General features: G+C 45.8%; 1 protein-coding gene across 1 annotated transcript in view; it reads left to right on the top strand.

Annotated features, from left to right (window-relative positions):
• Positions 1-6,797: 6,797 nt before the first annotated feature.
• PIK3R1 (phosphoinositide-3-kinase regulatory subunit 1) overlaps positions 6,798-27,952 on the top strand; it is an 80,901-nt gene continuing 59,746 nt past the window's right edge. Inside the window, exon 1 of the mRNA XM_004703559.2 lies at positions 6,798-7,487. Within this exon, the coding sequence (XP_004703616.1) occupies positions 7,154-7,487 (334 nt within the window). The 5' untranslated portion in view covers positions 6,798-7,153. The remainder of the gene's footprint in view (positions 7,488-27,952) is intronic.

The raw sequence follows: 27,952 nt of genomic DNA, 5'->3' as shown, positions 1-27,952 counted from the left end.
CAGTAAAGATATAAAGATATCTTTAAAAATATACAAAGATATCTTTTTTAAAAAGGCAGTGAAGATATAAAGCTGTCAGAAGAGGCTCTAAAGCTTGCTTCTGAATGAAAAGAAGCTGAAACAAGCAGAAGAAATACTGGAATGAGGAGCTGAACAAAATATTTCAAAGAGTGGCATGAGAAAACCACAAGTATAAGAACATGAGGAAGACATGGGAAAAAAATCCTGGGTTACAGTGTTGAAGGATTCTCTGGGCAAGGTGTTAAGGAACCCAGGTAGTATCAAAAGATGGAAGGCATACCCTGAGTCACAGTACCAAAAAGGATTGGCTGATGCACTCTCATTTTAGGAAGTAGCATATTGGTGGTATTAAAAGAAGACATGAAAAGGTACACTGAGAGCATTTGTTACAAACAACAAGCAAACAGACCTTCAAGGATTGTTGGAATGCCGTTTGAGATGCCCTAACACAGATGCAACCGTGGAAACACCTCTTTGTCTATGCCAAGCAATTTGGAAGGCAGCATCTGACCAAGTGACAGCAAGAGATCCATCTTTATATTCATTCCAAAGGGAGGTGATCCAAAAGATGTGGATGTTATCAAATTATCATTAATATCACACAAATAAAACAGAATTTTCTGAAGGTAATTTTTTTTAAAATCAATTTATTGGGCCTCATACAATTCATCACAATACATAGATCAATTGTATAAAACACATCTATACATTTGTTGCCCTCATTATTCCCAAAATTCGCTTGCCTCTTGGGTTCCCGGAATCAGCTCATTTTCCTTTTTTTCCCCCTCCCCTTCCCTGAAGGTAATTTTTAATAAAATGGCTATAGCAGAATATCAACAAGGAACTGCCAGAAATCACAGCTGAATTTAGAAGGGGATGTGAAATGAAGGGATATCATTGCTGATGTTAGATGGATCTTAGCTAGCAGCAGAGAATAACAAAGGTATTTATCTGGTTTTATTGACACTGCAAAAACATCCAACAGTGTGGATCATAACAAATTATGTCTGACATTTTGAAAGATTAAAGAATTTAAGGACCCTTACCTGCTCATGTAAAACCTGTACATGGCCCAAGAGGCAATCATCCAAACAGAACAAGGGATACTGCATGGTTTAAAATCAGGAAAGGTGTGCTTAGGGTTGTAACCTTTCATCATGCTTAATTCAGTCTGTGCTGAGAAAATAATCTGAGCAGCTGGGCTCTATGAAGAAGAATACCATATCAGGACTGGGGGAGGACTCATTAACAACCAGTGATATGCTGGTGGGACAGCCTTGCTTGCTGAAAGTGATGAGTTTTGTAAACCCCCCCCCCCCAACATTGAATCACTAATGACTCATAGCAACCCTAGTGGTCAGACTAGAACTGTCCCTGGGGGTTTCTAAGACTGTAACTCTTTACAGGAGTAGAAAGCCTCGTCTTTACCCCCCTGCTGGTGGTTTCAAGCTACCAATCTTGTGGCTCGTAGCCCAATGGGTACCCATGGAGCCACCAGGGTAACAACAACGATATCTGGAGTTCAAAAGGAAACTTGCCCTGGATCCTGAGCTAGTAGTACTTCCAGGATGTAAAGGTGGGAAGAAGACATGGGCCGGAGGTCCTGCCCATCTTGATTGAAGACCTGTGCAGGAGAGTCACCCATGTCAAACTGTGGGCTTCATTGGAGGACAGGATCCTGAGCATAGAGTATATGCTTATATTGTAAAGTTGTGCTTTAAATAATTTTCTTTCTTCCCCATCTCCATGTCAACGTTGCCCTTGCCCTCTGTAAAAAGAGATGGAGGAGCAGACTGGAGCAAAATAATCCCTCCATACGGCAATATACAGCTGTTGCATGTGATGTTCTATACGAGTGAGTTAACGTGTTATTTGTGCATCGGCTTTCTTTGTACTTTTAGTTACAGTAACTTATGCCTATGTCCTAAATCTGCCATGGTTATTTGAAGACATGAGCACCTATCCTAGATGGTGAATATTACCCACATATTAAAACATTGACTACGTCAAGGATTTTGTAAAATCTAGTTGGAAATCTTTCAACAAAATCGTGCAAGTATATGTAGCCAAAGAGGACAGTGCTGTGATCTTGTGAGTCTGGGCAAGGTGTAGCATGCAGCCCATCTAGCCAGAGTGTGGGCTCCAAATTGTCTCCAGAGGGTTTCATGGGCTCTGCCAAGTGCCTTAGGCACTCGGTCTTCGACATCCTGGGAGAATGTGAACATTAGAGAAAAGGGAACTTGTCAGGCCTCTAGATGTGGCAGCGCTATGTGACTGTAGATTCTTCGCATCTCCCACCAACAGAGGAGCTGAATTGTCAGAAACTTGCTCAGTGTGGGCCCAGGAATATTAGCAAGGGGCTGAGATGCCAAGAGGGCTACAGGTGGCAGAAGCTAATCTCATGGAGCAGAAATGGGCTGAGTTCCAGAAGTGGGCAGCCTTCCAGAAGTTGTGTGCCTGATATTCTTTTATTCACTAGTTTATGGGCTTCTTTGGCAAAGATGCATTTTAATGAAGTCTCTTTAGGAGAAAGTTTGCATGGTCCTAGTTGCTGGCTCTCAGATGTAATGGAACTGCTGCTGTGGTAGAATGGGCCCCATTTGTGCAGGTGTGTTTGTGAAGGAGCCGGGCACACGGTTCCAAGCTTGTGCATCAGGAAGGCTGAGAGTTTAGGTTTACCAACAAAGAATCGCTTTGCTGACTCTGATGATTTATTTAGGTTGCCCAGGGGCAGTAGCACAAGTGGGATTTGTGGCGTTGGTTCTGCTGGTGTTAAAAGGGAAAGGGCCCTGCGGCCTGGTTGTCTGGCTCTGAATTCTGATTCCACTTGCCCCAAAGGTTAGCGGTTTACATGTAGTGGTGTCACGGGAGAAAGTCCCGCCAATCTGCTTCCACAAAGATTGCAGCCAAGACAACGCTTTGGAGTTCAGTCTGACTTTCTCACGTGTGGGTTGACTGTGACTGAGACTCAGCTTGAGAGCGTGGGTGTTTTGGTTTCCATTGCCCCACTGCTGTCTTCTTAGCCACGGTGTTAACTCCCTCATATAGAAAAGATGTTCTTGGATAGAGCTACCTGCCTCATATTATTGAGAGGGTTGAAGAGGTTAGCACACATAAAGCTTCCAGTACGTGTGAGGGGATGCTAACAACAATCCTTGGAGTGAGCATGCAGGCAGGAGGAAGCATGGGGTGTGCACAAGGTGGAGAGGCCTGCTTTCTTTGCCCAGCAAGCCCTCTGTTTCGTACAGTCAACCGATTCACTCTCAAACCACTTGTCTTCTCTCCCCCTTTCTTCCCTGACACATCGCTCTCAAATCACAGAACCTCAGGCTAACTTAGAATTATTGAATCTGCATCCATCTTCCAGTTGTGTCTGGATCGATCTTCCTGACCTTGATCATAGATGTCCTTCCTATAAGATCTGGGGTTTGTTTCGTCAGGAAGGGCACAGGTGTCCGTGTCTGCACAGGATTCTTTTAGAGACACACACACACACACACACACACACACACACACACACCCTGTGAAAGTGGTGAAGAAGGAAGGACTTGTGGAGGGGGTCGGCAGCAATGAGTTAGAATTAACCTGATGGCCAATTGGTTAGGGCTTTGGCCCACTTGGAGGGGATCTCAAGGCGAGGGGCTCATCTCTTTCACGCCATCTGGTAGTTCCAGATGGAGTCTTTTTCTCTTTATGCCAAGATCTGCCATCGGTTTGGTCCTGCAAATTTCATTTCCCCCCAGACATGGAACCTTCCCTAGTGCTGGGGCCCCCAACAGTGGCGTGTAGTCATCTGCCTCGGAGGGCTGTGAGTGGACACCTCGGGGCTGCTGGGGACCTTGCATAGGTTCCTGATGGAGTTCATTATATGTCTTGCCTGTTATGATTCCTGACACTCTGGCCCACTAGGTTGCTGGAATAGAAGAAGCAGTCGGCATAGAGACCTTTCCAGCCTACTGCTTCAGGGATTTTTACCCAAAAGACATCCATAACTGGGAGAAGCTAACAAAAAATCAAGGCAGATTTAGAGGAATTAAAATTTTCGTCGGCATATTGCCTGGTTTCCAGGCATTTAGGGATATGCAAATGCTCGTGTTCTTTAGAGCACTGTATCTCATTTGTACAGAGTACATCAGTACTAAAAATGAGATTTGCTAGTTCTACATTTCGTGTGAATTTATGTAGTGCATGTTTAATTTGATTCTGGATCTATCAAAAGCAGAGGCAGCCTTCAGACAGAGAATATAGCTTATTTTTCTCATCTGCCCTGCTGTGACTGCTTTAATCCCCCACCCCTGATTGAAATGCAAAATAGAATGCTATCCCAAATTAATATTCTCGCTACACAAAGACTTCCAGTGTTTGTTTTTGCTTCTTTTTAATATGTAACTCTGCTAAGAGTGCTATTCTATTACAGCTAAGAGGCTTTAACCATGTAAAGCTGAGTACTTTACACATCTGAATGCCAACATAACAATTAATCAGTGATGAAAAGGTTGTACGTCTGAAGTCGCCTGCACCGGAGAGGGCTTACGATATTGAACTTCTAAAGTGTTCTACTCTAAGAAACTTATATAAAAAAAGCTCTCTTGGATAGCACACTAAAATTATGCAGCTGTTTCCTAAGTGGTTTCATTGTACAGCCAGTAGAACTAAACCCTTTGGTTTGCTTCTATTCTTTCTGATAAAGGTGATGTTGAGAAACGAACAGAGGGCAAAGGGTGGCCCTGTTCATGCTGTTCTACCCATCAGCCACGCCCTGACCACTGTGCTTCCCCTGCCTCCACTGTTTTCAACATGGAAGTGAGGAGGGCTCATTTCATTACCTAGATCCCCCTCCACTGAAGCATCTTTCTAATCTGCAGCAACTGCCACTGTGTCTGCAGCCGCTTCCCCACTAGTTATTAGCCACCGCGACCCCCTCCCCCGCCACTACCCATCACCATTGAGTTGATTCTGAATCAACTTGATGGCAGTGAATTAGGTCCTGTTTTGGGAACAGTAGTCACTAGGATGGAGTAGAACTGTTCCCTAGGGTTTCCAAGGCTGCGCTCTCTGCTTAAGCTGACTGCTGCATCTTCCTCCCGTGGAGTGCCTGGTGGGCTCAAACTATGGCCCCTTCTGTTAGGAGCCCAATGCTTGACCCTGGACCACCAGGCCCTTTGCGGCTCTCCTTTCTCTCTGTGCTAGAATATGTTTTCTCCAAGTTGGTGGTGGACAAGCCACAAGTAACGTTGCTTCACTCAGTCTCCCCATTCTGGGTACCTGTGCAAGGTTTCATCATCTTAATTCGAGAACCCTCTTTTGCCTTGCTTCTAGGATCTTCCATTGCCTCCAAAGTTTGGCTTTCTCTCTTGCTTTTGCTGATGGCTTTTGCCATCGAGTGTCTGTTTGACGCCTAGAGCCCTCTTGTGACTAAGTAGAACGGCATTAGAGGGTTGCGTTGGCTATCCTCTGCCTGGTCTTTCTCCTGCAGAGCAGCTGAATGGGGGAGGGGGGGGACTACCAGCCTTTCTGTCAGCAGCTGAGCACTGAGATGTTGGCACGACCAGAGAGGCTTTCTTTACGGAGCCTCCATGTCTAGTCTTAGTTCATCCCTTCTAACTTTGAGTTATTCCTTCCCGTCCTTTGCATTCAGAGCCCTCTTTGCTGCAGGTCACTAAATCTCAGGTGTGTTCCCTCTCCTAAATTACAGACCAGAGTTCCAACCCCTCACTGGCACTCTGAAGACTCCCTGATTGGCACAGATGATCATGTGCTCAGTTCCTCACTGGTTGACATCTACCCAGAGGCACCGCAGAAGAAAGTCCTGGTGACCTGAAAAGTCACAGCCACTGACAATCCTAGGGAGCAGTTCTGTTCTGGCAGGCACGCAGTTTCCGTGAGTCAGAGTCAGTTCCAACCAGGTAACTGCTTAACGCCCTTGGGCTTGGATGCCCGGTCTCACCTTAAACCTGCAATGTCGCCTGGCTCCCCGTAGCCTGATATTGGTGGTGGGAGTCTTCAGAATCAGGCACGTTTTGCTCTTGTCATTCTCCTTCTTGCCCCGATTGAAAACTCATGCCAATTCCTGTGGATTCTTGCTCCATGACGTCTCTGATTTCAGGACTCCTCTTTCTGTAAGCTGCTGCTGCTACTTTGGTTCCTGTGCCTCTCATAGCTTTCTTCACCTTCTCCTGCCCCTCCTTTGCCCCATAGCCAGATGGTGATTCCCCGAATGCACTGCGGCTCCTGCATGACACACAGACCCAACCCAGGCCCACCTGTGCGCCCATGGCCCTGCTCGCCTCTCTAACCTGGACCCCACTGTTCCTTTCTGGCTTCAGACCACTTGGACCGCCTGTCCCAGCTTTTCCAGGAATATGGCATTTGCTTAGTCACACCTGTACCTAAGCTTACGTCACCCCATTGCAATCTGTCTTCAGAGTCCTGCACAAGATGCAGTTGTTTCCTTGTGTGAACCCAGAGCTCTTCAGTCTCTGCCTGTCTGGTGGCACACACCGAGTACTCTAGTCCCTTGTGTACCAGGCTTCTCTGTGAGACATTGCTACGTGCTCTACAGCCCAGCGCCTCCACCCCAGCCCAGGTTCTTAGAAGGCACAGCTTGCTGGTCCTGGGCCGTGCAATGGCACACTGGCCCGCGTCCGCCTGCCAAGTTGAATGAGTACTTGTTGAATGGAAGCACACATTCAAATTCACACAGATGGCAGAGTGTGAAGTTCATTCATAAGTCTTGTTTTTTCTTTTCTTATTTATTTTTCTTGTGTGCTAGGTGCAGCTTGTGGGTGGCGCGCAGCGGTGAAATCAGACGGCAGATGGACAGTGTGACAAGAGTGTCAGAAAGAATCGGGCCTCGAGGTGGGAGTCAGCCGGAAGTCGAGTGTTGACAAGTTGCTGAACAGGAAGCCAGTAGGAGGACGGTGGCAAGAGAGGAAGTGGAGCCCTGCCTTCAGTCACACCATTGATGGAGGACAGGTGGCCAGCCGGATGGCCAGCCACCTCTCCTCTTAAACCTTCGGAGCCCTGTCCTTTGTCCCCTGCTGGACACATATCGGGAACTTTAACACCCGCTCCCCCTGTGCTATCCATAGCAGTGCAGACTTAGATCGCAGCACAAAGCCAACTCGCAAGCATGAGTGCCGAGGGGTACCAGTACAGAGCGCTGTACGATTACAAAAAGGAGCGAGAAGAAGACATCGACTTGAATTTGGGTGACATCCTGACTGTGAATAAGGGGTCCTTGGTAGCGCTTGGATTCAGTGACGGACAGGAAGCCAGACCAGAGGAAATTGGCTGGCTGAATGGCTACAATGAAACCACGGGGGAGAGGGGAGACTTTCCGGGAACGTATGTAGAATATATTGGCAGGAAAAGGATCTCGCCTCCCACGCCAAAGCCCCGGCCACCTCGGCCCCTCCCTGTCGCACCCGGTTCTTCGAAAACTGACGCAGACAACGAGCAACAAGGTCAGTATCGATGAGTTGATTGGCTATTGCCTTCTGGAAAGGTAAAGACGTGGGTTTGGGCTGTTCTTTTTCTCGCCTGGATAGAAGTCATCTTCTACAGCTCTACCTGGATTGTGTAGGGGGGAATAAAAACTTGGATGTGCCACGGCACAGATGGACCTTTTTGGCCTGGGGTTCCAGTGTGGCTATAAACACAAGGGGAAAAGTATGGGAGAGCCTGTTTAGTGAAGGTGTGAACACAGTTATCATCAAGTGTAAGCTGCCATTGGCCAAGACATCTGTGACCTCTTTTTCCTTAGTATTATACGAGGGGGCTTCAAAAAGTACATGGAAAATGGAATGAAAAGAGGATGGGATTTTTTCCCCATAACTTTTCCATAAACTTTTTGAATTCCCTGTGCATAGCTAACTAATGATTTTGGGAGAAAGCGGAGTTACGGTAAGTCTACTGTAAGTGCGCTTCCCTTTAATATGTTTTGTATGGAAAAATGTAGAGCAATAAAGGGACCACAGAACCCAGCACAGAATGAAACCATTATTTTTCTAACCCTGTATCTACCTCTTGGTTTCCTCTGCAGGAATTCTGTGGCTGCAGCTGACACCTAATCCTATAGTTAAGCTAAATGTAGCCACATTCCCCCTCCATGGGCAGTCTTATTTGTAGCATTAATGCCTGCTCTGCTTGGCCTTCAATGGGGGGCAGTGGAGGGAGACGGGTCCCTGGTGTTTTTCTTAAATGGAAAACACCTTGATTGCGAAATCATTCACCGTTTCCTGGACGTGGTCCAGCTGGAGCTTATACGCAGCTGTTCATGTAAGGCTTCTGTTGGGCTTCCAATGTTGCCCAGGCTTATTCTCAGCTCTGGTATTATCAGCCTGGGCAAATAGGAGTTTCCTCCCCAGCGGAATACAGGAATCACACACAAACAGCCCCCCTCCCGCCCCCCAACTTCTCCTTATTTGCTTTGTGTCATCTTTTTTCTTGAGGACTGATCACTAGGAAAGATGTGCTTAAAAACAGGTGGACCTACCTGCCCTGGTTGCATGTTGCGTGGAGCTAATGGTAGTGGCATTGCGCTATAGGAAGGGCCTTTGAAAAGTTGATGGACAAAAGAACATAGAGGAGAATGGGAGTTTTCCACAGACTTTCTAAAGCCTCCTTGTAGGATTTCTGGAAGCGTCTGACACGACTAGTAACGTAGGGCGCCTTCCTGAGTGTTGGCTTCTTCTAGTGGATAGGAATGGAATGAGGAGAAGGAAGAAGCAGAATGTATAAGCCAGAGTTGCTTTGAGCTCTGGGTGATTGTTGGGTGGGAACTTTTTTTTTTTAAGTCAAGGAATTTGAGAAGGCTCTTAGTTTGGCTTGCAAAACAAACAAATGCAGAAGGAAGATAGGAAGGTAGTTACCGAAAACCCTTCAATCCTTAATTCTCATGAGTCCCAGCTCCGTTGCTGGCTGATGGGGGAGAAGGCGCTGTGGTGGCAAAGACCCCCATGATAAGACACTCTGAAGTGAAGACTGTCCGGCCCAGAAGGGGTACTTGCTCCATAAACATGATACCGTACTGTATAAATAGCCCACTGCCCCCGTGTCGGTTCCAATGTATACCTTTCTGAGGCTGTACATCTTTTCGAGGGAGCAGCAGGTAGCCCTCCAGTGTTTGTCTAATAGCTCCTCGTGCTTTCGCCAAATCTCTTTCGCCAGCGAGTTCAAGTGCAGCAGTTGGATTTCTTAGCATGGGAATCAGAAAACCTTGTCTATGCGTTCAAAACCAACCAGCCCACTTTCTTTAGGTCAGCTCTTCCTACCTCACCATGGTCCTGTCGGGACCACAGCGGGGCTGTTCTCCAGGGTTGCTGAGCCAGTAGACCTGTACAGAAGCCACCAGCGTCATCTTTCTCTTGGGGAGCAGACGGTTGTGTGAGCACCCTTCCTTTCAGTTGGCAGCCCCGTGCTTAACTCACAACACCACCAGCACTCCTTAGACTCTGCAGAGACATTTGTGCTTTTGTTAAGCATTTCCTTTCCTGCATCACGGCACTTGGCAAGTTGAACACACGCACTTGTTTGTTTGGTTGTTACCTACCAGTGAACCTCTTTTTCCCTTTTTAAAAAAATTTGACAGGGAGACAGTGGTTGGTATAAGATGAAAATAATAATAATTTAAAATTTATCCAAGTTGTCACGAAAGTGGGGGAGAGGGAGGGACACGAGGAGCTGATACCAAGGGCTCAATGGAAAATAAATGTCTAGAAAATAATGATGGGAACATATGTTCAAACAGTGGATGTGTGGTTTGTAATAAGAGCTGTACCAAGCCCTCAATAAAATGATCTTTTAATTAAAAAAAAGTTGACTTTTCACTTTTTAACTTAGAAATACTTTCTTCAGTCGGCAAATTTCCAAGGAAAAATTATTTTGTTTGCAACAGATCAAAGGATCATAGAAATGTCTGTGCTGGCTGAGAATTATTTCAGAGGTGAAAAAAGCATACCTTCGTGAAGATGACTGCCGCAGAGATTTTGTAAAAATAATTCTAGAAAAGTAATTGCATTTAGTAGTGGGTATCAGTTTCAGTTCCTTGGCTGTGGTGTAGGGAGCAGCCTATCTGTCTGTATAGGAACCGTGGTTTCCTCTCTTTGGGTCCCTAAGCTGTGTTCTAATTCTTTCTCACACAATAATGGTTAACCATGGAGATTTTTGTCAAACAGCTTCTTCATTTTTCTTCTTGATACGAGGAGAGGTGAGAGGAAGCTTCCTGCAGAATCCGGGGAAGATGCGTGATGCTGTGCACGAAAGCATCAGGGAGAAAGAGCCTGAATATAGATGAGAAACCCGGAGTACCGGCGAGGACTGTGTGGAGGGCCTGTGTGGGGAAGATGATAACAAACATTGGATTTTCTGGAGCCTGCAGTCTGGTGTGCTCATTGAGACCGATTCCTCTGGTCTGGAAGTTCAGTAGCTCCTAGGAGATGCATGCCAAATTGATGAAGAGATGAGGTCTTGGGGACACATTCTGTATGTTGGAACTCATGGAATTTTCACTTAGTTTCTTTTGCCTCCACATGCTGTTTTTTGGAAAAAACCAAACACACACACTTCTGGGAAGGGAAGAAAGGCAGCATCCTTTTCTGTTCACCCACCCCCACCATGTTCCCCTTTTTACTGACTTAGCCCGTCTTTTGTGTTTGGGCTGTCTTTATCTCAATCTGTAAGATTAATCCTGAAGTATAAATACCACATATTTAGGTCTCTTTAAAAAATAACAGTAATACTGAGTTCTGTTGAAAGTTTACACAGCAGGTTAAGTTCCCCATTTGACAGTTGCCTGCACACCTTGTTCAGTTGCACCTGTTAGGTTTATCACACATGCCAGTCTTCTGTGTTCTCTCTGTTCCATTCCTAGTACTCTAGTTTCCCTATGGGCACACTCCTACCCTCATTTTTCATCTTTGCTTCGGAGAAATTGTTGACCTTTTAGTCTCCTGCTGAAGGTTTTGAAGCAGGACACCGGTCTTACAGAATATCCTTTAACCTGTGAGCTTCTCTGCTGTTTCTCTAGAAGGTGAGCTCAGGGCACGGACTCTGGTTCTGCGTGTAGAACGTGCCTCAGGGAGATCATGTCAGGGAGTCCTCTGCTTCCAGTATGCCGGCCTTTTTTTCTTTTTAAGGAATGTGTGTGGGCTCCACCTATTTCTCCTATTCTGTCAGGACCGTCTGTTGTGGCCTCTAATCAGCACAATCGGTGTTGGCAGCTCGGAACTATCTAGTTCTGGTCTCAGAGTAAATGAGTCATGTTTACTTGTTTGTTTGTTTGTTTTCCCTCTGAGCTTTTGGTTGCCTTCTTACAGTTTAGCTACTGGGAAGCAGAGACCAGTGGTTGTAACTTAGGTGGCTGCTGGGACATATTTTGAACCCTGGGTGCTCCTCTCTTCACTAGCGTGCAGATCATGAGCTTGGTGAATGATCTTATGCCAGTGGACTGAGTTGTCCATGAGACTATGGCCATAAGGCTTCAAACCATGCAAAATAACTTTGGGAGGTCTGGGTTACATCTGAGAGGCAGGTCCCCATTTTTGTGTTTCCCATGAATGTATGTGTTTGCATATTTGTATTGACACCTGGTGGCCTAGTGGATTACACATTGGGCCGATAACCACAAGATCGGCAGTTTGGAACAACCAGCCACTCCATGGGAGAAAGATGGGGCTTTTTTGCTCCCGTAAAGAGTTATAGCTTTGGACACCCACAGAGACAGTTCTACCCTGCCCTGTAGGGTCGCAGTGGATCAGAATTGACCTGGTGGCTGTGAGTTTGCTTTGGAGATTGGATCTGACTGCACACAGACTGTCATCTCTCTCTCCCATGGGTTGGAACTGGTGACCTTGTGGTTCTCAGCCTAGTGCTTTTACCCCTGGTCTCCCAAGGATTCCCTGATAAGTCTCCTGGGCTCTAAGACTCTTCCTTCATGTTGGGATAGGTAGTTCTGCTGATGGGAGCAAGTGGGCTCAGCTGATGAGCCCTTCCTTTGCTGCTGGAGCAGGAGGAGGAGACCGTGTGTCGGGTAGTATCCTGGGGCGCAGATTGTATGCGACCTCTCCTCCACTTTGCATGGGATTCCCAAACTGCCAACCTCACAACCCCATGTTTTACATGCTCCCACAATCAAGTAAGGCGGCCCTCACCTTTGGAGAGAACCTCATCCACACACATTTTGTACATATACAAGGTGTGGGTGGGCATACCAGTAGGGGCTCCATGCTTTCAGCTGTCCAATCACAACCCACGTCCATCCTGTTTCCATATTTCTTCAGGTACCCAAGGCATGGGGTTGATGGAGGCATAGGGATTAAGGAAATGAAACATTTTCTACTCTGCTTTATAAGCTGGCTGTTCAGGGAGCCTATTTCTTGACACGAGGCTTTAACCAAGTGCTTTTGTTAAATTCATGTTCATGCAGAATACTCCCGACAGGTACGAATCTGTCACCGTGCTTGTTTGTATGAAATGTTGGACGCCGCTGGCTAGCTTGAGGGATCATGTGTAAAACTAGGTTCATAGCCTTCTCAATCCCCACACCCTCCCTCCTTGCACTCTTCAACAGTAGGTTCCAGCTGGCTTCTCCTGTGAACGATACCAAGCCCACACTTGGGCTGGCTGGTTTTAAATGTAGATTTGTGTTCATTCTCGTGGTTTCCTGAGCTGGGCCTTTGACATTTTCACACTCGGTATCTGAATGGCCTGACACAGCCGCCACAACTCCCTGTTGAGAAAGCCGGGTGGCAATAAATCCCATCGGGACAACACTGTACGGAGGTCACAGAAAATAGCATCCGGATCCCAAATGACACACCTGTGCTGAGCCCCGTGGTCAGAACGGATGGCCGTCTCCTCGAGGAGATGGAAATAGTGCCTTAGAAAGTAATTTGCTTCGCTTCGTGTTTATGTCTTCCTGCCTATGGATTTTGTTTCAGTTCACGGTGTGCCGGCCTCTTGTCACCTCCCTCACCATCTTTCCTGATGGCTTGAGACTTTGAGGTGACGCTGGAGGATTGTCTCTTGAAAGCCTGTAGGGAGGCTCCTTCAGATGTGGTGAGACTTCTGAATTTTCGGCGCGGATTGCCCACTCTGACACCCCCCCCCCCCAAGTTTTGTAAGAAAGTCAAGATAGTTACTGGACATTTAAAGAGAAAAGCCGGGGAGACTCATCCCTAGCTTGTGACCAACCAGAACATGTCATCACAACACTGAGAGACAGTGGTGGTGTGGTGGTTCGGTGCTGTGGAGTTCACTTTAGCTTTTAGGGACCCCACAAGACAGAGTAGAACTGCCTTTGTGGGAGACCTGATGGACACATTGTGCATACTTCCCTCTGCATTTTCCTAGGAAATGACATTTATTTCTAAAAGCTGTAATAAAGGTAGCTGGTTGGAAAGTGGATGTGGGGTTGGGGGCGATAAACAAAGGCAAAATTAATATATTTTTAAGGGACTCAGAGACTAGCCCAACCGCTTCCCTTTTGGGTCACAGAATATATTACCCATGTACTAAATTACCTATTGGGACACAGTTATCCCCATGGACTCTTCTTCCTGATCTCTTGTTTTTTAAAAACACACATTGGCTGAGTTTTCAGTGCCGTGACTTTGTTTTTTAAGACACCTGAGGAAAGTGACTAGAATGGACCATTTGTGTGCTCCTTACTGTTTGACAAGGTTCCCGACGGGAAGAGAAACCGCTGTCCCCTTGGCTGCTTCTTTGCGGGTGCCTTCCGCCCCTGAGTTGATCTGACGCTGTTAAGGATCCTGCAGGCTGATCCCGAGGGGGTACGTGGAAGGGGAACCCTTCTTAGAGCAGTGTTCCCAGAGAGAATCCAAAGACAGATGACATCTCTCCCTTGCTCCCCTGGCGATCTCTGCAGCCAGGACCTTGATGGCGTGGTCCTCTGTCACACGTGGGTCTGAGATGATTCGGAATGGACAGCGGTTTGTGAGCTTCATTCTTTGGAGGGACAGACTTGAGTTTCCTTTTCTGGAGCTGTGGTGACAGTAAGTTTAGGCTTCCAGCGCAGGATCATCTTTGAGGATGCGTACTTTTCCAGGTGACCTGGACGTGCGGTTTCAGTAAGGCTTCAGCTTTAGGTATTTCTTTCTTTGCTGCTCTTTTTTTTTTTGCACAACCACCCCCACCTCCACCCCCAATCAACCAGTTTCGTCCTTACCACATCTCGGGTGAAGTTCTCATACTCCTGCATGAGCAGATGCTAGTCTAGTTGTTCACTCCCAGGAGATGACAGAGTGAATGTTGATGCCCTGGTGAAATTGTCTTTGTTGGAGGCCCCACTGGCTAGGAGTGGTTCTTTTTTCCCCTAGCCGTCAGTAGGTTCTTCAGTTTGATGTGACTAGACCCTTTGGTAAATTTGCTATTAGCCTTTTCAGGTTTCTAGGTGAATGTATCATTGTTTCCTAAAGGAGGGGTTCTGATTGGTAAACACCACCCACAGGCAGTCTGCTTTTGAGAAAATAAACATTTGAAATTCAACAGCAAATGGTGCTTTGCATCTGCTGAGTAGCATCCGAAAGGGGAGAGTTTTACACCTCTGGCACGTAAGAAGACCAAGTATATGATGCTATTTCCATAGCTATGTTTTGCTTGGTAAAAGCAAACAGATGCCAGCGGTCCAGCTGGTTATTGGATATATACGTGTATCTTTGTTGCTAACGGATTTCTCCTGGGAAGGAACGAGGCGCATAATTGCATGATGGATTGTATCTTAATGTTTAGACAACTGAATCGAGTTTGTAGCATTTAATAGCTAGAGGAGGACGAAGTTAACTAGAAATTGGCTGAAATGGAATAACTTGGGTGCGTTTTCTCTAAAATGTTAGCATGCTTAACAAAATCGTGCCCAGGTTATTGCATGTGTTATGTCTGTTTGCACGTTTATGTAAAGGACCGCACACTTCTGTTGCTACTGTGTTAATTCCATGCACGATACATTGTTAAAATGTCTCAACAAAGGCAGCACTTTGCAATAACAAACCAACCAAACAAGCTGCTGATGTCTATTTCATTATGTAAGCAGAACTTTCTCTGGCGACTGCGCACCCCCTAAAGTGGTATTCCTTTTCTGGACTGCGTACCCCCTAAAGTGGTATTCCTTTTCTGGACTGCGCACCCCCTAAAGTGGTATACCTTTTCTGGACTGCGTACCCCCTAAAGTGGTATTCCTTTTCTGGACTGCGTACCCCCTAAAGTGGTATACCTTTTCTGGACTGCGTACCCCCTGAAGTGGTATACCTATACCTTTTCTGGACTGCGTACCCCCTAAAGTGGTATACCTTTTCTGGACTGTTTCTTCCGGGACGGTATTTGCAGTGAGTTCTTGTTCATCTGTTCATCTGTCCGCAGCTGGTAGCATGTATTGTACACCCCGTAGCGCTTATCTGTCACGTCGCGGTGGGCAGCATATTGATGTTCTAGCAGAATTTATTACAGTGTATTGTGGGAAACTACATCTCTTACGCAATGATCAAATCTGATCTACAAGGCAGTAAAGAATGGAGACATAAGTGGAATGTGAATCTCTGTGATACAGTATTTGAGTCAGAAATTCTACCCTGGTTTGACCTCTGTAAATTCCTTAGTCCTTATACTCCTATTGTTCTCTAATTGTAAAATGAAAAGCCTGCTGCTGCCTTTTCTGGGTACAGGCTGTGTGTCTGCATTTCATCTCTTAGTGACTGGATGGGTGCAGCTTTCTGCATTCTGACTCGCAAGGATTGTTGGAACAACCAACCCGAGTGTGTTTGATTCTCATGCTAGTGCTGCACTATGGTGCAGCCCGGGGTCCTTGTAAGTGAGAGAAGAGAAAGCTGTAGCACAACAGCCACGAGGATGGTGTGGAAGATGCACACGTGTGACCTCCTTGTAAGATCGGATTTGACTCGTCCTAGTGAATGTGTCCACTTGCTCCCCCGAGTTTGCAGTCTACCTATTAGTGTCCACTTGCTCCCCCGAGTTTGCAGTCTGCCTACTAGATAGATGATAAAGGTTTGTTTCACTTGTGTGAAGAGGAAGCCCCTCAACGAGATGGCTTGGAGCAGTGGCCGCAACAAAGAAGAAGAATTGTGAGGGTGGCGGGTGACTCGGTGGAGTTTTGTTCCGTTGTATCGAGGGTCGCTGTGAGTACAAACCGACTTGCTGGCACTTGGCAACTGACAGTATATGGTGGGCACTCTGTCACTGCTGCCGTTGAGATTATTTCTCACAGGGTGCATTACACGGTGTGCCTCTTTGTGCTGCATCCACGCAATCCGACGGGCTGTCTTTGTTGCCACTGAAGGGCACATGCTGTATTCCTAGACATCCGTTTAGTGTTTGGTAAAATTTCTAAGGCAAGTAGCAGGTGACAGCTACTCTAATTTCCTCACATTTTTTTTTTCTGTGTGTGTGTGTATGTGTGTTATAGAAGGGTTAGACGACATCTACTCCAGAGAAAACACTGCATTAGGTAAGCCTTTGCTGTGAAGGCCACATGGGAGCCTTCCTGACTCTCCCTAAGGAAGAAAGTGGAGGCAGTGCCTGAGCGGAGCACTTGTCACCATGGCCCGACCCGAGGAGCTAGCCGACCTCATTTCCATCTTGCTTCTGGCTTTTGGAAGATGCCTGTTGTTCAAGACTACCTGCGGGTGTTCACGAGATCACCTGGATTTTCTTGGTGCTGCCGATTTTCTTTTGAGCACGTTACTTCAATTTTCACTAGTTAAGAGAACAGTTCACTTGGCATCTTCCTTTCCATCTTTGTGCCCTCACAGTAGAAAGATAGCTGCAAATGTGGGTCATTATCCACTTTTCATTTCAAAGGATTTTACAAGGTTGCTAACCATGTATAGGTAGGCTTCTCAGGGGCTCTCAGGTCCCCAACAATAGGTTTTAAAATTTGCATGTAATGAGAGCTATTTAATGCCTTAGAACAAGATGACTTTATTGGTAGACAAGTTTTAGGATTTACCAAGTACCCAGGAGTAGCACCAACAGTTAAGCACTCAGCAACTACCTGAAAGCCTAGAGCAGGTGTCCTCCAACTTTTTAAACAGGGGGCCAGTTCACTGTCCCTCAGACCTGTTGGAGGGCCGGACTATAGTTTAAAAAAAACTATGAACAAAATCCTATGCACACCGCACATACGTTATTTTAAAGTAAAACACAAAATGGGGCAAAAGCACCCGGCAGGCCGCATGTGGCCTGCGGGCCGCAGTTTGAGGACGCCTGGTCTAGAGATTCGGATCCAGCGTGAGGCCCCCCTGGCGACATCCTGGAGAGGAGCCTCCACTAGGACACAGTGCTTTCAGGCTGCACACCTGGGGTCGTCAGGAGCTGCAATCCACACTGCGGCAACTGAACGATGATAAGCAGTGAGATATAATAATATAATAAATGTGGTTCGGCCAGAGGACCAGAGCATATATTCTCATCATCGCCTTTCACTTTCCCATGAGTCTACTTACACGTTGGGAATGTCTTGAATGCACCTTGGAAATGTTCAGACATCTTTGCCAAGGATTCTGCTAGAGACTTTTTTCATGTGGTCCTCACGACCACCCTTAGACCAGTCCAAGATTGCCGTGTGTGTTGTCCTTTCTCTTTTTGTTTTAGAGTAAAGCACTGAAACTCCCAAGTGATTGTGTAAATGTTTATGACGGAAGGAGAATTTGCAGTGGTGGAGCACACTCAGGGTTCAAAACTGCCGGCAGGCAGGCTGTTGGGTGGATCTGCTTAAGAGCAGTCCTGTTAGGAATTTATCTGTAACCGAAGAGACCTGATATGAGACTGATATTCTCTGTTTTCTGGGTGGTCTTTAATTAAGCCTCTTTTATCTATTACATTTCATTGGTTTATCACATTCATACAACCACAGAAAATGCAATTGTTGTGTGCTTATCTTCGTTTTACACAGCGCTCAAGACCTTTGCTTACTTCTGCTATGTGTTTTAAAGGGGCGGGGGGGGGTCCAAGGAGACAGATAAAGCTGTCAAATGAAGAGGGAGGTTTGGGTGTTGGCATGTATATGCATTTTCTTGAGAAGACATAATAGTTTGATCAGATACTCGAAATAAATGTTTCCTAGCATTGATAAGTAGGTTTTCCCTACTCATCCTCCTTTTGTATGTGTGTGAGATAGAATTAAATACCTCGTTTCTCAGAGCATCTAAATGTCTCATTTCTGACTCATAATTATATCATTTTGATTAAAATGTGACACGGGCCACTTAGTACCTGCTTTAAAAAGCAAAGAAGTAACCAACCAAGCATCTGATGGCAGACAGAATAAGAATGATCTGCCCTGTGCCATGTTTACAGCAGTGGCTTACCCTCCATCCACATGAGGAGTCTGAAATCCTGCACCTGCACCGTGTCCAAGTCAGCAGTAAGCATCATTAGAATAGACCCGCTACATTAAAAAATTTCCCTGGGTGCCAAGTTTTATTTCTCAGGATAGTTGGTTCCTACCAAGGTCATAACAGATACTGTCTTTCTGTTACCAGAACAGAAGTGGACACAGGTCAAGTAAAGGAACATGTGAATTTTATTTTTATTTCTAGGTGTTTCAATATTTAAAAAACAAAACACATTGCACAGAGGTGGTCTCAAAGCTAGCAAATGCCAGAAACAAAACTTCTTAGGAGCTTTTTATTTTGGCTTATGTTTTTTTGTTGTTGTTTGTTTGTTTACATTAAAAAGGAAACAGTACAGCACTTCCTGATTTTACAAGTATACTATTGATGGTTTGACAATATGGTAAACATAAAAATGCCACAGAATTATATGTTTAAAATGTGCTGAAAAACTCGGCTTATACTCAATTGTATATGATAATTAATAATAGTCGGAATGGCGAATGTTTGGTTACACATGTATAAATTTTACCACTGCCACCCTGCCCCAAGAAAATGCTGCTTTCTTATGTCTCTGACCGTTGTGCAGTGGGTTAAGCACTGGACTAAACCGTGAGGTCAGCAGTTCAAACCCACCAGCTGGGAGAACAGTGAGGCTGTCTGCCTCTCCTGAAGATTTATGGTCTTGGAAACAAGAGGAAGCAGTTCTCCTCCATCTCGAAACGTCGCTGGCAGCATGCAGGCCTGACCCTTACCTCTTGATGCATTCTCACCAGAGTTCCTAAGAAGGCAGATGAAAGACGGACATTTTGAAACGTAAAATCTACAACTACCAAAATACATTCTTACTGCAAGTCCAAAAGAGCTCAGTTTAAAAACAGGGTAAGTTTTAACTACCTTGTGGTCACAGTAGGTAGGCAGACTCGTCTCCTTTTCCAGCTCATTAGCTGCAATTCCGAAAGGTCCTAGGCAGCTGCTCCAGAATGTTCCTCCGTACCCCTTTTTATTATGCGCCACGCACAGTGCCTTCTCTCCAGCGGCAGGGTGGGTTAGGGATCGCTACTGTTCAGTCCCGAGACTCTTCATCCACAGAAGCAGAGTGTTGGAGGATTGCATCAGAAAGACCCGTGTTTACCAAGGCATTGCCTGGGGCAGGTCTGCCAGTCAGGACACCAGGCAGCCAGACCATGGGGCAGCAGAGCATTTCCTCTCAAGTCAGAAGAACTTTGCTGAAATGAGAACCACATTGAGAATTAGCCTGGCCACTCTTCATCTCAGCCTGCCATCCAACTGCCCGTCTGGCACCGGCGTTCAAGTTGATTGACGGTCGACTCAGTGCAGCCCCCAAGCCTGGGCAGAGCTCTTCTTTCGGGAAGCAGAACCAGCACAAGCAACACCGACCTGCCTGAAAAAAATGCTGTCGCACAGACAAAGCGGAGGCCGACTTGGAGGTTTGAAGGAAGAGCCCCAACTCACTGCTACCGAGTCGATTCCAGCCCATGGTGACTCTTGGTAGAGTTTCCTGGACAGTACATCTTTATGGGAACAAACAGCCTCATCGTTACCTAATGAGGGAGTGACTTCGGGGTCTGAGTAGCTGACCTTGAAGTTAGCAGCCCAGCACCAGGCCTCCCGAAACGATCACGTTAAAGAAGACAGGGTCTTCATGACAGAAGGGAGGAGGTGACGAGCTAGACAGGCAGCAGGATGGCATGAAATGACAAGTGAAACAAGAAAGAAAGAAAATGGCTCTAAAGAAAGCAGCAGTGTCCGAGCCCATTAAAATCCGTATCCGAGTTACTGAGGGGTAGAACCGACACAGCCGAGGCATAAGCAAGCGCTTCCAGCATCAAGGAGAGGAGACAGAACGAGAGGAGCTGGGGAACAGAGAAAAGGTTTAACATGAACATTTTAAGTATTGGTCAACAAGAAATGGTGTTGCGTGGAAGTGAGCAGTAACAGCAGCCTACTAGGAGTCAGCTTCTCGTGCATGTGTGCCTATTTGAACATTTCCTCTCTATTTTCATGTGAAATCTGTGAAAAGCCACCTCTATTTTGGCTTTTTTTTAATTACAAGAATAATAAAACTATTAAAGCTCCCTGTCAGAAATATCTGGTTAACTTCCAAAGAACAGAATGCAGACTGCTTTCTCCTCTAGCAGCAAGTGCCAGGACAGCAGATCAAGCGCCAGAGATTTTTGAGGAGAAAAGATGTTGGCCTAGACTTTAATGAGCTGCCTCCTCCTGTTGCACGTGGGAAGGAAATGTAGACTCTTTCTCTGAAGTGCAAGGGCTCAGAAAAGATAGACTAAACTTCTCATGTCACATGGCAGGGCTCCGGAGTTGGGGTTTTTTAATTTCCAAGTTTTGCAATTAGAAATGCATTCATTAAAAAATAGATAATTTTGGATACGTAACGAGCATTTACCAGAAGAATAATATTGTACTTCTTTCCCACATACCTGTGAATACAGTGCACCTACCAAAGATAGACAACAGAGAAAGCGTAACTTGTTGGCATGAAGAAAATGCTTATTATGTATGCAGTCTTTTTATTTTGCTTTTATTATTATTTTTTGCATTTTATTAGGTGCTCTTACAGGTAACTGCAATCTATAGTTCCATTAGATCAAACATAGTTGTATAGTTGGTGCCATTATCATTTTCAATATATTTTCTTCTTGAACTTGATATCAGCTCCCCTCCCTCCCCCAAGCTTCCACCACCATGAACCCTTAATATATTATTATTATTCGTTTTTTTTTTGCCATAACATACAATCCAATGTATCCATTCACATAAAATTATGATGTTCATTCTCCTCAAGTGGGGTTATACTGTCATCGTTGCTATCAGTTCCCCCTTTCTATCCCTGCCTCGCTTCCTGTACCTTGAGGGAATCATTACTCCCATTACTGTCTCTGAGGGGCTTATCTATCTTGGATTTCGGCCATCAAAAGATCTTATTGTACCAATGTACATTTGCAGGCCTTGCAAGGTTAGTGAGGTACAACTAAGGCCACGATAGTGGGATGAGGAAATTTTAAAGAACTAGAGGATAGTTATATGATTCATCAGTGCTATACTGCACCCTGGCTCTATCATGCCTTCTGTTTGGCCCTTCTGTGAGGGACTGTGCAGTGATCTCACAGGTGGATTTTGGGTCTCCACTTTGCTTATGCTCCTTCATGTCATTTTGAGTGCTTGCTTCTGAACTTCTGGTAGCTATTCCCGTTGACACCTCAAGGTCACACAGGCTGTGTGAAGTCTTTTAAGAACTGTATTTGTGGTTACTCGCACCATCCTTGAGGAACGAAACAGCCCTTGGAAAACTTCCGTTGTCTTTCCATTTCATTTTCCCATGAACTTTTTGAATCCCTTTTCATATGAATATATAACTGGATTGGGACCCATATTTTTTGTGTTCAACACATATTGTTTATATTGCCGGCAGATATTACTCTGCTAGCATTTTACTACATTAATACTTTCCATAAGAACTTCATGACATTGACGTCATCACTTGACCGATTGTAGAAGTAAATTGAGGCTTACTTTGAAGACTAAGGGCTAAGGTCACACTCTAGTGGAGTTGGAACTTGACCCCGAAGAACCCAGCGCTCTTAAACAGTTTGCCATAGTCCAAGATGGGCCGTGAGCGGTCATGGTCATATTGGGCCAGGTCACAGCTGATTCACCAGGAAGGCTCCCTTAGCCAAAGGCAAGTGATCCACCACTACCTTGATGTGGCCCAGTGTGAAAAAATGTAGGCCAGCTAGATTTTTTCCAATCTCAGGAAATAGACGCAGGAGAAGCTAAGAGAATGAAGCAGGCATGTGAACTAGTCTTCCTTACAACAACACCTTCACCAGAATGGACTGGGAAGGGGCCATTATTCGAAAAGAATAGTCCAAGGCAGTTTATCCCCAAGCATGTTAGAACCTAAGGGTCTTGTATTTTTGATGCTTCATTGCGTACACATTATCCCTCACTAAGCTCGTGCATCTTAGCCTGCCTTGTGTAGCTCTGTTGGTGATCACAGCTCCAATGGTATTGTCTGTGGGACAAACCAGTAATGTCATTGGTGGGTTTATTCTGTAAGTGCCCCTTGATGGCTGAGGTTGCTGTTTCTCCCAAGTCAGCTTGTAAAGGATTGAAAGCTTCTTCTGCTACTTTACTGGCTGCCAATCCTTGACGTTATAGGTAAGGTTTTATTGTAACGGTCACTTGTGATCTAATCTTTCCCCGAAGGGGAACTTGAGAAACCCGGTGGACTCCAACATTTGGAGGAAGTGTAAACATAGTGGGGCATGGAATTCACAGTTGTTTAGGTTGAATCTCCGTTTCTTGTTAGACCACATCTTTCCTGCTCTTCTGTGATTGGAAGGGGCTGACTTTGGCTTGCAGGAAGGAAACATTTCACAAGATGCAGAGAATGTTTACTCCTGTTTTCTGATGCTCTGGAACTGCCACTCAGACTTCCTTGCCTGTCTCATGGCAGTGTGTGTACTCTTGGCATAGCATTCTGAGTGACTGGTTTCAGAAGCAGATCACCAGGCCTGTAGTCCTGCTCTGTCTTGGTCTTGAAGCTCTGCTGAAATCTGTCCACCCTGGGTGACCTTCTTGGTATGTAAAAATACTGGTCACGTAGCTTCCGGGCTGATAGCAATCGACAGGCCATCTCAGTATGAAACTTCCGTGGACAGCTGTGGATGACAAACTGTCCTCTGGTAACTTTTAAACTTTTATTTCTTTAACTACTTTTGGTAAATCGCAACCTAGTTGTTATTTCCCTATAGGATACTAAGTAATATCTATATCCTGTAAACTGTAGAAGTGAAAATATTTTTCTTTGTGTTATTAGTTAGCTGTGTAGCTGTGAGACTAGTTAACTCAGAAGCTCACTGCCATTGAGTCCTGGCAGCTCATAGAAACCCTGTAGGACAGGATAGAATTGCCTCTGTGGGTTCACGAGACTGTACATCTTTATGGCAGTAAAAAGCCTCATCTTCCTCCCAAAGAACAGATGGTAGTTTTGAACTGCTCACCTTACAGTTAGCAGTCCAACACATAACCACTGTGCCACCAGGGGTCCTGGGGAACTAGTTACCTTTCATATACTCCTGAAGAGAAGAATAGTCTGTCTCACTATGAGCTTTTGCCCAAACACAAAATTCTAGTGCCTTCCCGTCAGGCACCCCCCACTCCCCAGTCCATTTTCCAGCACATTAAAATATGCTCAAGACTTTGACTTAAAGGAACAGCGAGAGTCACTTGATTCACTGGTCTCTGGAAGGGACCATCTTTTGTCAGTGTCCCATACTTCATTTAGTTGATATTTTCAAGGTTTAAAAATGTAAATCACAGCAAATTAAACTAGGATTCAGTCTTCAGATGATGTTGCCTCACACTTGAGAAGAAAATGGGAGAGGATGGGGAGAGGATGGCGGTCAGCACCCACCGACAATCTACTGCAACTGGGGGCTTTCTGACTCCTCGTGGCCCTGTTGGGCAGGGTAGAACCACCCGAGGGTTTCCTAAGCCATCCCTCTTAGAGAAGCCAACAGCCACAGCTCTCTCCCACAGAGCAGCGGGTGGGATCAAACTGCTGATCCCTTGGTTAGTAGCCAGACTTTCACCACTGTGCAACCAGAGCTGATGGTGGATGGTGGGTGAAGAGTTAGAACAATTAAAGTCTCTTCTCAGGAGAAGAAAACCACTTATCTATTGTTTAGATGAGGCAGGTGTGACGGCATAGTGGGTTATGAGATGGGCTGCCAACTTCAAGGTTGGCAGATTGGAACCACGTGCCATTCTGAGAGAGCAGGATGAAGCTTTCTACTCCCGTAAATAGTTACAGTCTTGGGAACCCACAGGGGAAATGTACTTTGTCTTAGAGGTTCTTATGACTCAGCAGGGAGTGTTGGAGTTTGTTTATAGGTCTGACAGTAAGGGGATATAACAGGCCGGTGATAGGGTCCTTTTCCCGGGAATCCGTTTGGTGTGTGGAGTTGAGATTTAAAGCTTCAGGTAAAGACCCTGCTGCTCGTGCTGGAATTTAATCATATTGTTAGATAATATCATGAATTTTTTTTGGAGGGGGACAGGACCCCCTAACATTTGGTAAACATGTCTCCGTCATTTTTATATTACTGAGTTTAGTCCATTACATCTAAGTGGTGCCTTTCCACTTCCTTACGCATGTAAGCGGAATATGCTGGCTGACGCGCGCGGAGCCTTGTTTGGTGCTGGCTGGTACTGCCCACACGCACATCCTACTTCTCTCAGTCTGGTTTGACAGGTGATGCAGCTGAAGCTTAGCTAGGTAGGGACTTACCCAAAGTCAGACGTGCACACAAATGATCCCACTGCTGTGAAGTCGATTCTGACTCACAGATCCCCTCGGTGGGGTTTCTGAGGCGGCACATCATTATGGACCCGCGAGCCTCATCTTTCTCCCTTGGAGCTGCTGGTGGGTCTGAACCACGGTGATCCTGTGGTCAGCAGTCCAGTGTTTACCTGACTGGAGCCAGAGACTGGTAGATGGGGAAACTGGAATTTGCATGTAGACTTTCGGATGCTGGTATGCTTGCATTCAAATGCCCTGAATGGAGAAAGGGAATCATCCTTTAGCAGCATTAACTTAGACCCACACATAAAGACACAAACAAAGAAAAATGACCCTGTTGCCATCACCAAAAAATAACAACCCCCTGCCCCCTGCCTCCCCAAGAAAAAATATCCATTAAGTCGATTCTGATTCATGGCTGGCGACCCGATGCGTCACTGAATGTAGCTACTGCATAGGTTTTTTGGGTACTTTTTATATTTCTACTGCAATCTTTATGGAAGGATCCCTGGTGACATATTGGCTCAGTGTTCAACTGCTAACCTAAAGGTCAGGGTTCAAGCCCACTAGCTGTTCTGCAGGAGGAAGATGTGGCAGCCTCCTTCCATAGCGTTCCAGCCTTGGAAACGCTTTGGGGCACTTCTCTGTCCTACAGTCTCACTGGAATGGAGTCAGCAGTAATGGGTTTGGTTATTTGTTTTTTCATTTGTTTGTTTATGTATTTGTTTTTTCGTTTGTCATTTTGGAAGATAGCCATAGCACCACTATGTGAGTTTGAGCTTGCCACCTTTATGCTATCACCTGATTGCAAATCACTTGTGCCACGGGCCTTACGATATGAAACCAGGCATAGCTCTGAAAGCACTAGGTAAGTACTAGTTACTGTGAAGCACGGATCTGTGTGTAACATAGGCTTGTATATATGGTCACATCTCCATAACCTTTACCCGTTTGCCTCTCCACCCTCAAGCGACTTTGAAAATCTGAAAGACAGCGATAGTAGCAAGGCTTACTTGTCCAGTACCTGTGTTATCTGTGTGTTTGAAGCGCATGGCAAGGGGCAGTGTGCACACTGTTGGCATAGACTGTCTTGCCTTCTTAAAAAGCTGCCTTACCATCAAGAAGGGAGCATGTGAATGATCAGCAGTTGAAAAGCACTGACCACATTCAGGAGAAAGGACACTGGAAACATGATTTTGTTCTGCCCAGAGAGCCTTTCATAGGGATCCAAGTCTTGAAGAACGTGTGTGTTTTACCTTCAGGTTTAGCAAAGGCTTACACTTTACTTGAAGAAGGGATGCTCCCACTTGCTAATCATGGGGGCTGGAACGTGGATGCACCTGATCTTTATGATGTGACCTTCCGTCGAGTCCTGCTCAGGGCACAGTGTGGCCTGACTTGGACACATACCTCAAGTCATTCTGTCGCAGAGAAGTCCCAGATGTTAGGTGGTTCCATAAATCACGAAGATGGATTTAATGATTTTATTTGAAGCATGACTCCCAGTGAGCCAAGGCCACTTCCAAAGTGGCGTTGAAAGAGAGGTCTCCCACAGGAACACAGGCACTCAAACGCTTTCCCAGGCTTGACCCAGGAGACAGTTGTAATGACTACAATATGGTTTAACCTCCAAGACCAATCACTCCACCCCTTTGTAGGCTGGGGAGCGAGGTACCCTCTCACCCTCTGTAGCCCTGATTGGGCAGAAATCCACTCCTTTGAAGTGGAAGGCTTGCTTGAACACAGCATAGCCCAAGGCTGGTCTAAATGATAAGCCAGTCAAAGGTTTCTCAATTCAGGGGCCTGCCCTCCTCCCTGACCCTTCTTTTTTCTGAACTTTCCCCGGAGTTCTTGAGTTGGTTGGAGGGAGACTCTGGGGAAAGCCCCAGGTTTAGGCTTAGTCAAGTTTGCCTGAGAAAACTGGATCAAAGTGGGAATGAAATTTGCTGACCCCGTTCTCAGAGGTTAACATTTGCATCTATGTTTTGCATGACTCATTTTAAATCACAGTGCTGCACAGTTATAGGAAGAGGCTTTTCCCTTCCCACCCTCCTCAGACACAACATAATGGAAAAAGCAAGGATTTTCTGCATAAGCAAAGCTTTCTAAAAAAACAAACTCCGTCTCTGATGGGATTCTTCCTGCCAGAATTCCCAATGGTTCAATGTCGCAATTTTTACCAAAGGCCACGATGAAAGAGGAAGGCCCCATCAGAGCGCTTTGCCTCTTGTGCTTTGGAAAACTTAACTTATTTCTCTAACCGGTGTCAGAAGAATTGTTACCTATGTATGTATTTATTTACCTTTTAACCTCTCTGGCAACCTTGATAAAACATCCCAGCCTTCACTCCCTGCTAAAAGGAAAATTCTGATCAAGACAAGTTTGTTTTGCTGTTAGGATTAGACACATACAACTTTGAAAGGTTTTAATGCTATTTCCTGTTTTTTTTTTTTTTAAAGTGTCCTTGCCTGTGAAAGCTGATGTGGTGGGAGGGATTCCCAGGAAGAAAATTCAGTTCTGGGAAGAATCCTCTTTGGAGCCCATAACTCTAGGGAATTCTTGAAGGAAAGTTCAGTGAATTAGAAGAGGATGGGTTTCGAAAGCTGGGAGTTCTCTCTGGGGGCTGTAGGTGAATTAATGAACACCCTCAGTCGGGAGCTTGGCAGTGCCGTTTAATCTGTAGCAAAGTTATCTGCTGAAGAAACGGGTTTCCGTTTAGAGTGGAAGAGAGGTGCCCTGGGCTCCAGTAGGAATGTGTACCAGTTGCACCTCTGTCCCTCCCCCAGGGGACTACTGGAGACAGTGTACACACGTCGGCTGATAACCATGCCTGCCCTCTTGTAACCATTCCCATCTTTTTAAGGCAGTCTGAGTTTTCAGGCTTACCCAAGAGAAGGGAGCCAAGGTGGCAGAGTGGGTGATGGGTTTGGGCGGCTCACTGCATGGTCAGCAGTTAGAAACCACCCGCTGCTCCTTTTGGAGAAGGATGAGGCTGTCTGCTTGGAAACCCGCAGGGGCAGTCCTGCCCTGACCCGTAGGGTCACTCTGAGTCGGAACAGACTTGATGCCAGTGAATGAGTGAGCTTTTAGCATAAAGTGCTCCTGCTGACAAGTTACCCTTGGTACCTAAATTCCAAAGAGTCGACTGCAGAACAAGCCAATGGACTGAGTGACAGCACACACACACACACACACACACACACACACCAAATAAGGT

Source organism: Echinops telfairi, unplaced genomic scaffold (assembly GCF_000313985.2).
Source record: "Echinops telfairi isolate 266 unplaced genomic scaffold, ASM31398v2 ScPeMD7_7469;HRSCAF=8507_1, whole genome shotgun sequence".
NCBI classification, from domain to species: Eukaryota; Metazoa; Chordata; class Mammalia; order Afrosoricida; family Tenrecidae; genus Echinops; species Echinops telfairi.
The sequence above is the reverse complement of the archived record's forward strand: the minus strand, read 5'-3'. Positions and strand labels throughout refer to the sequence as shown.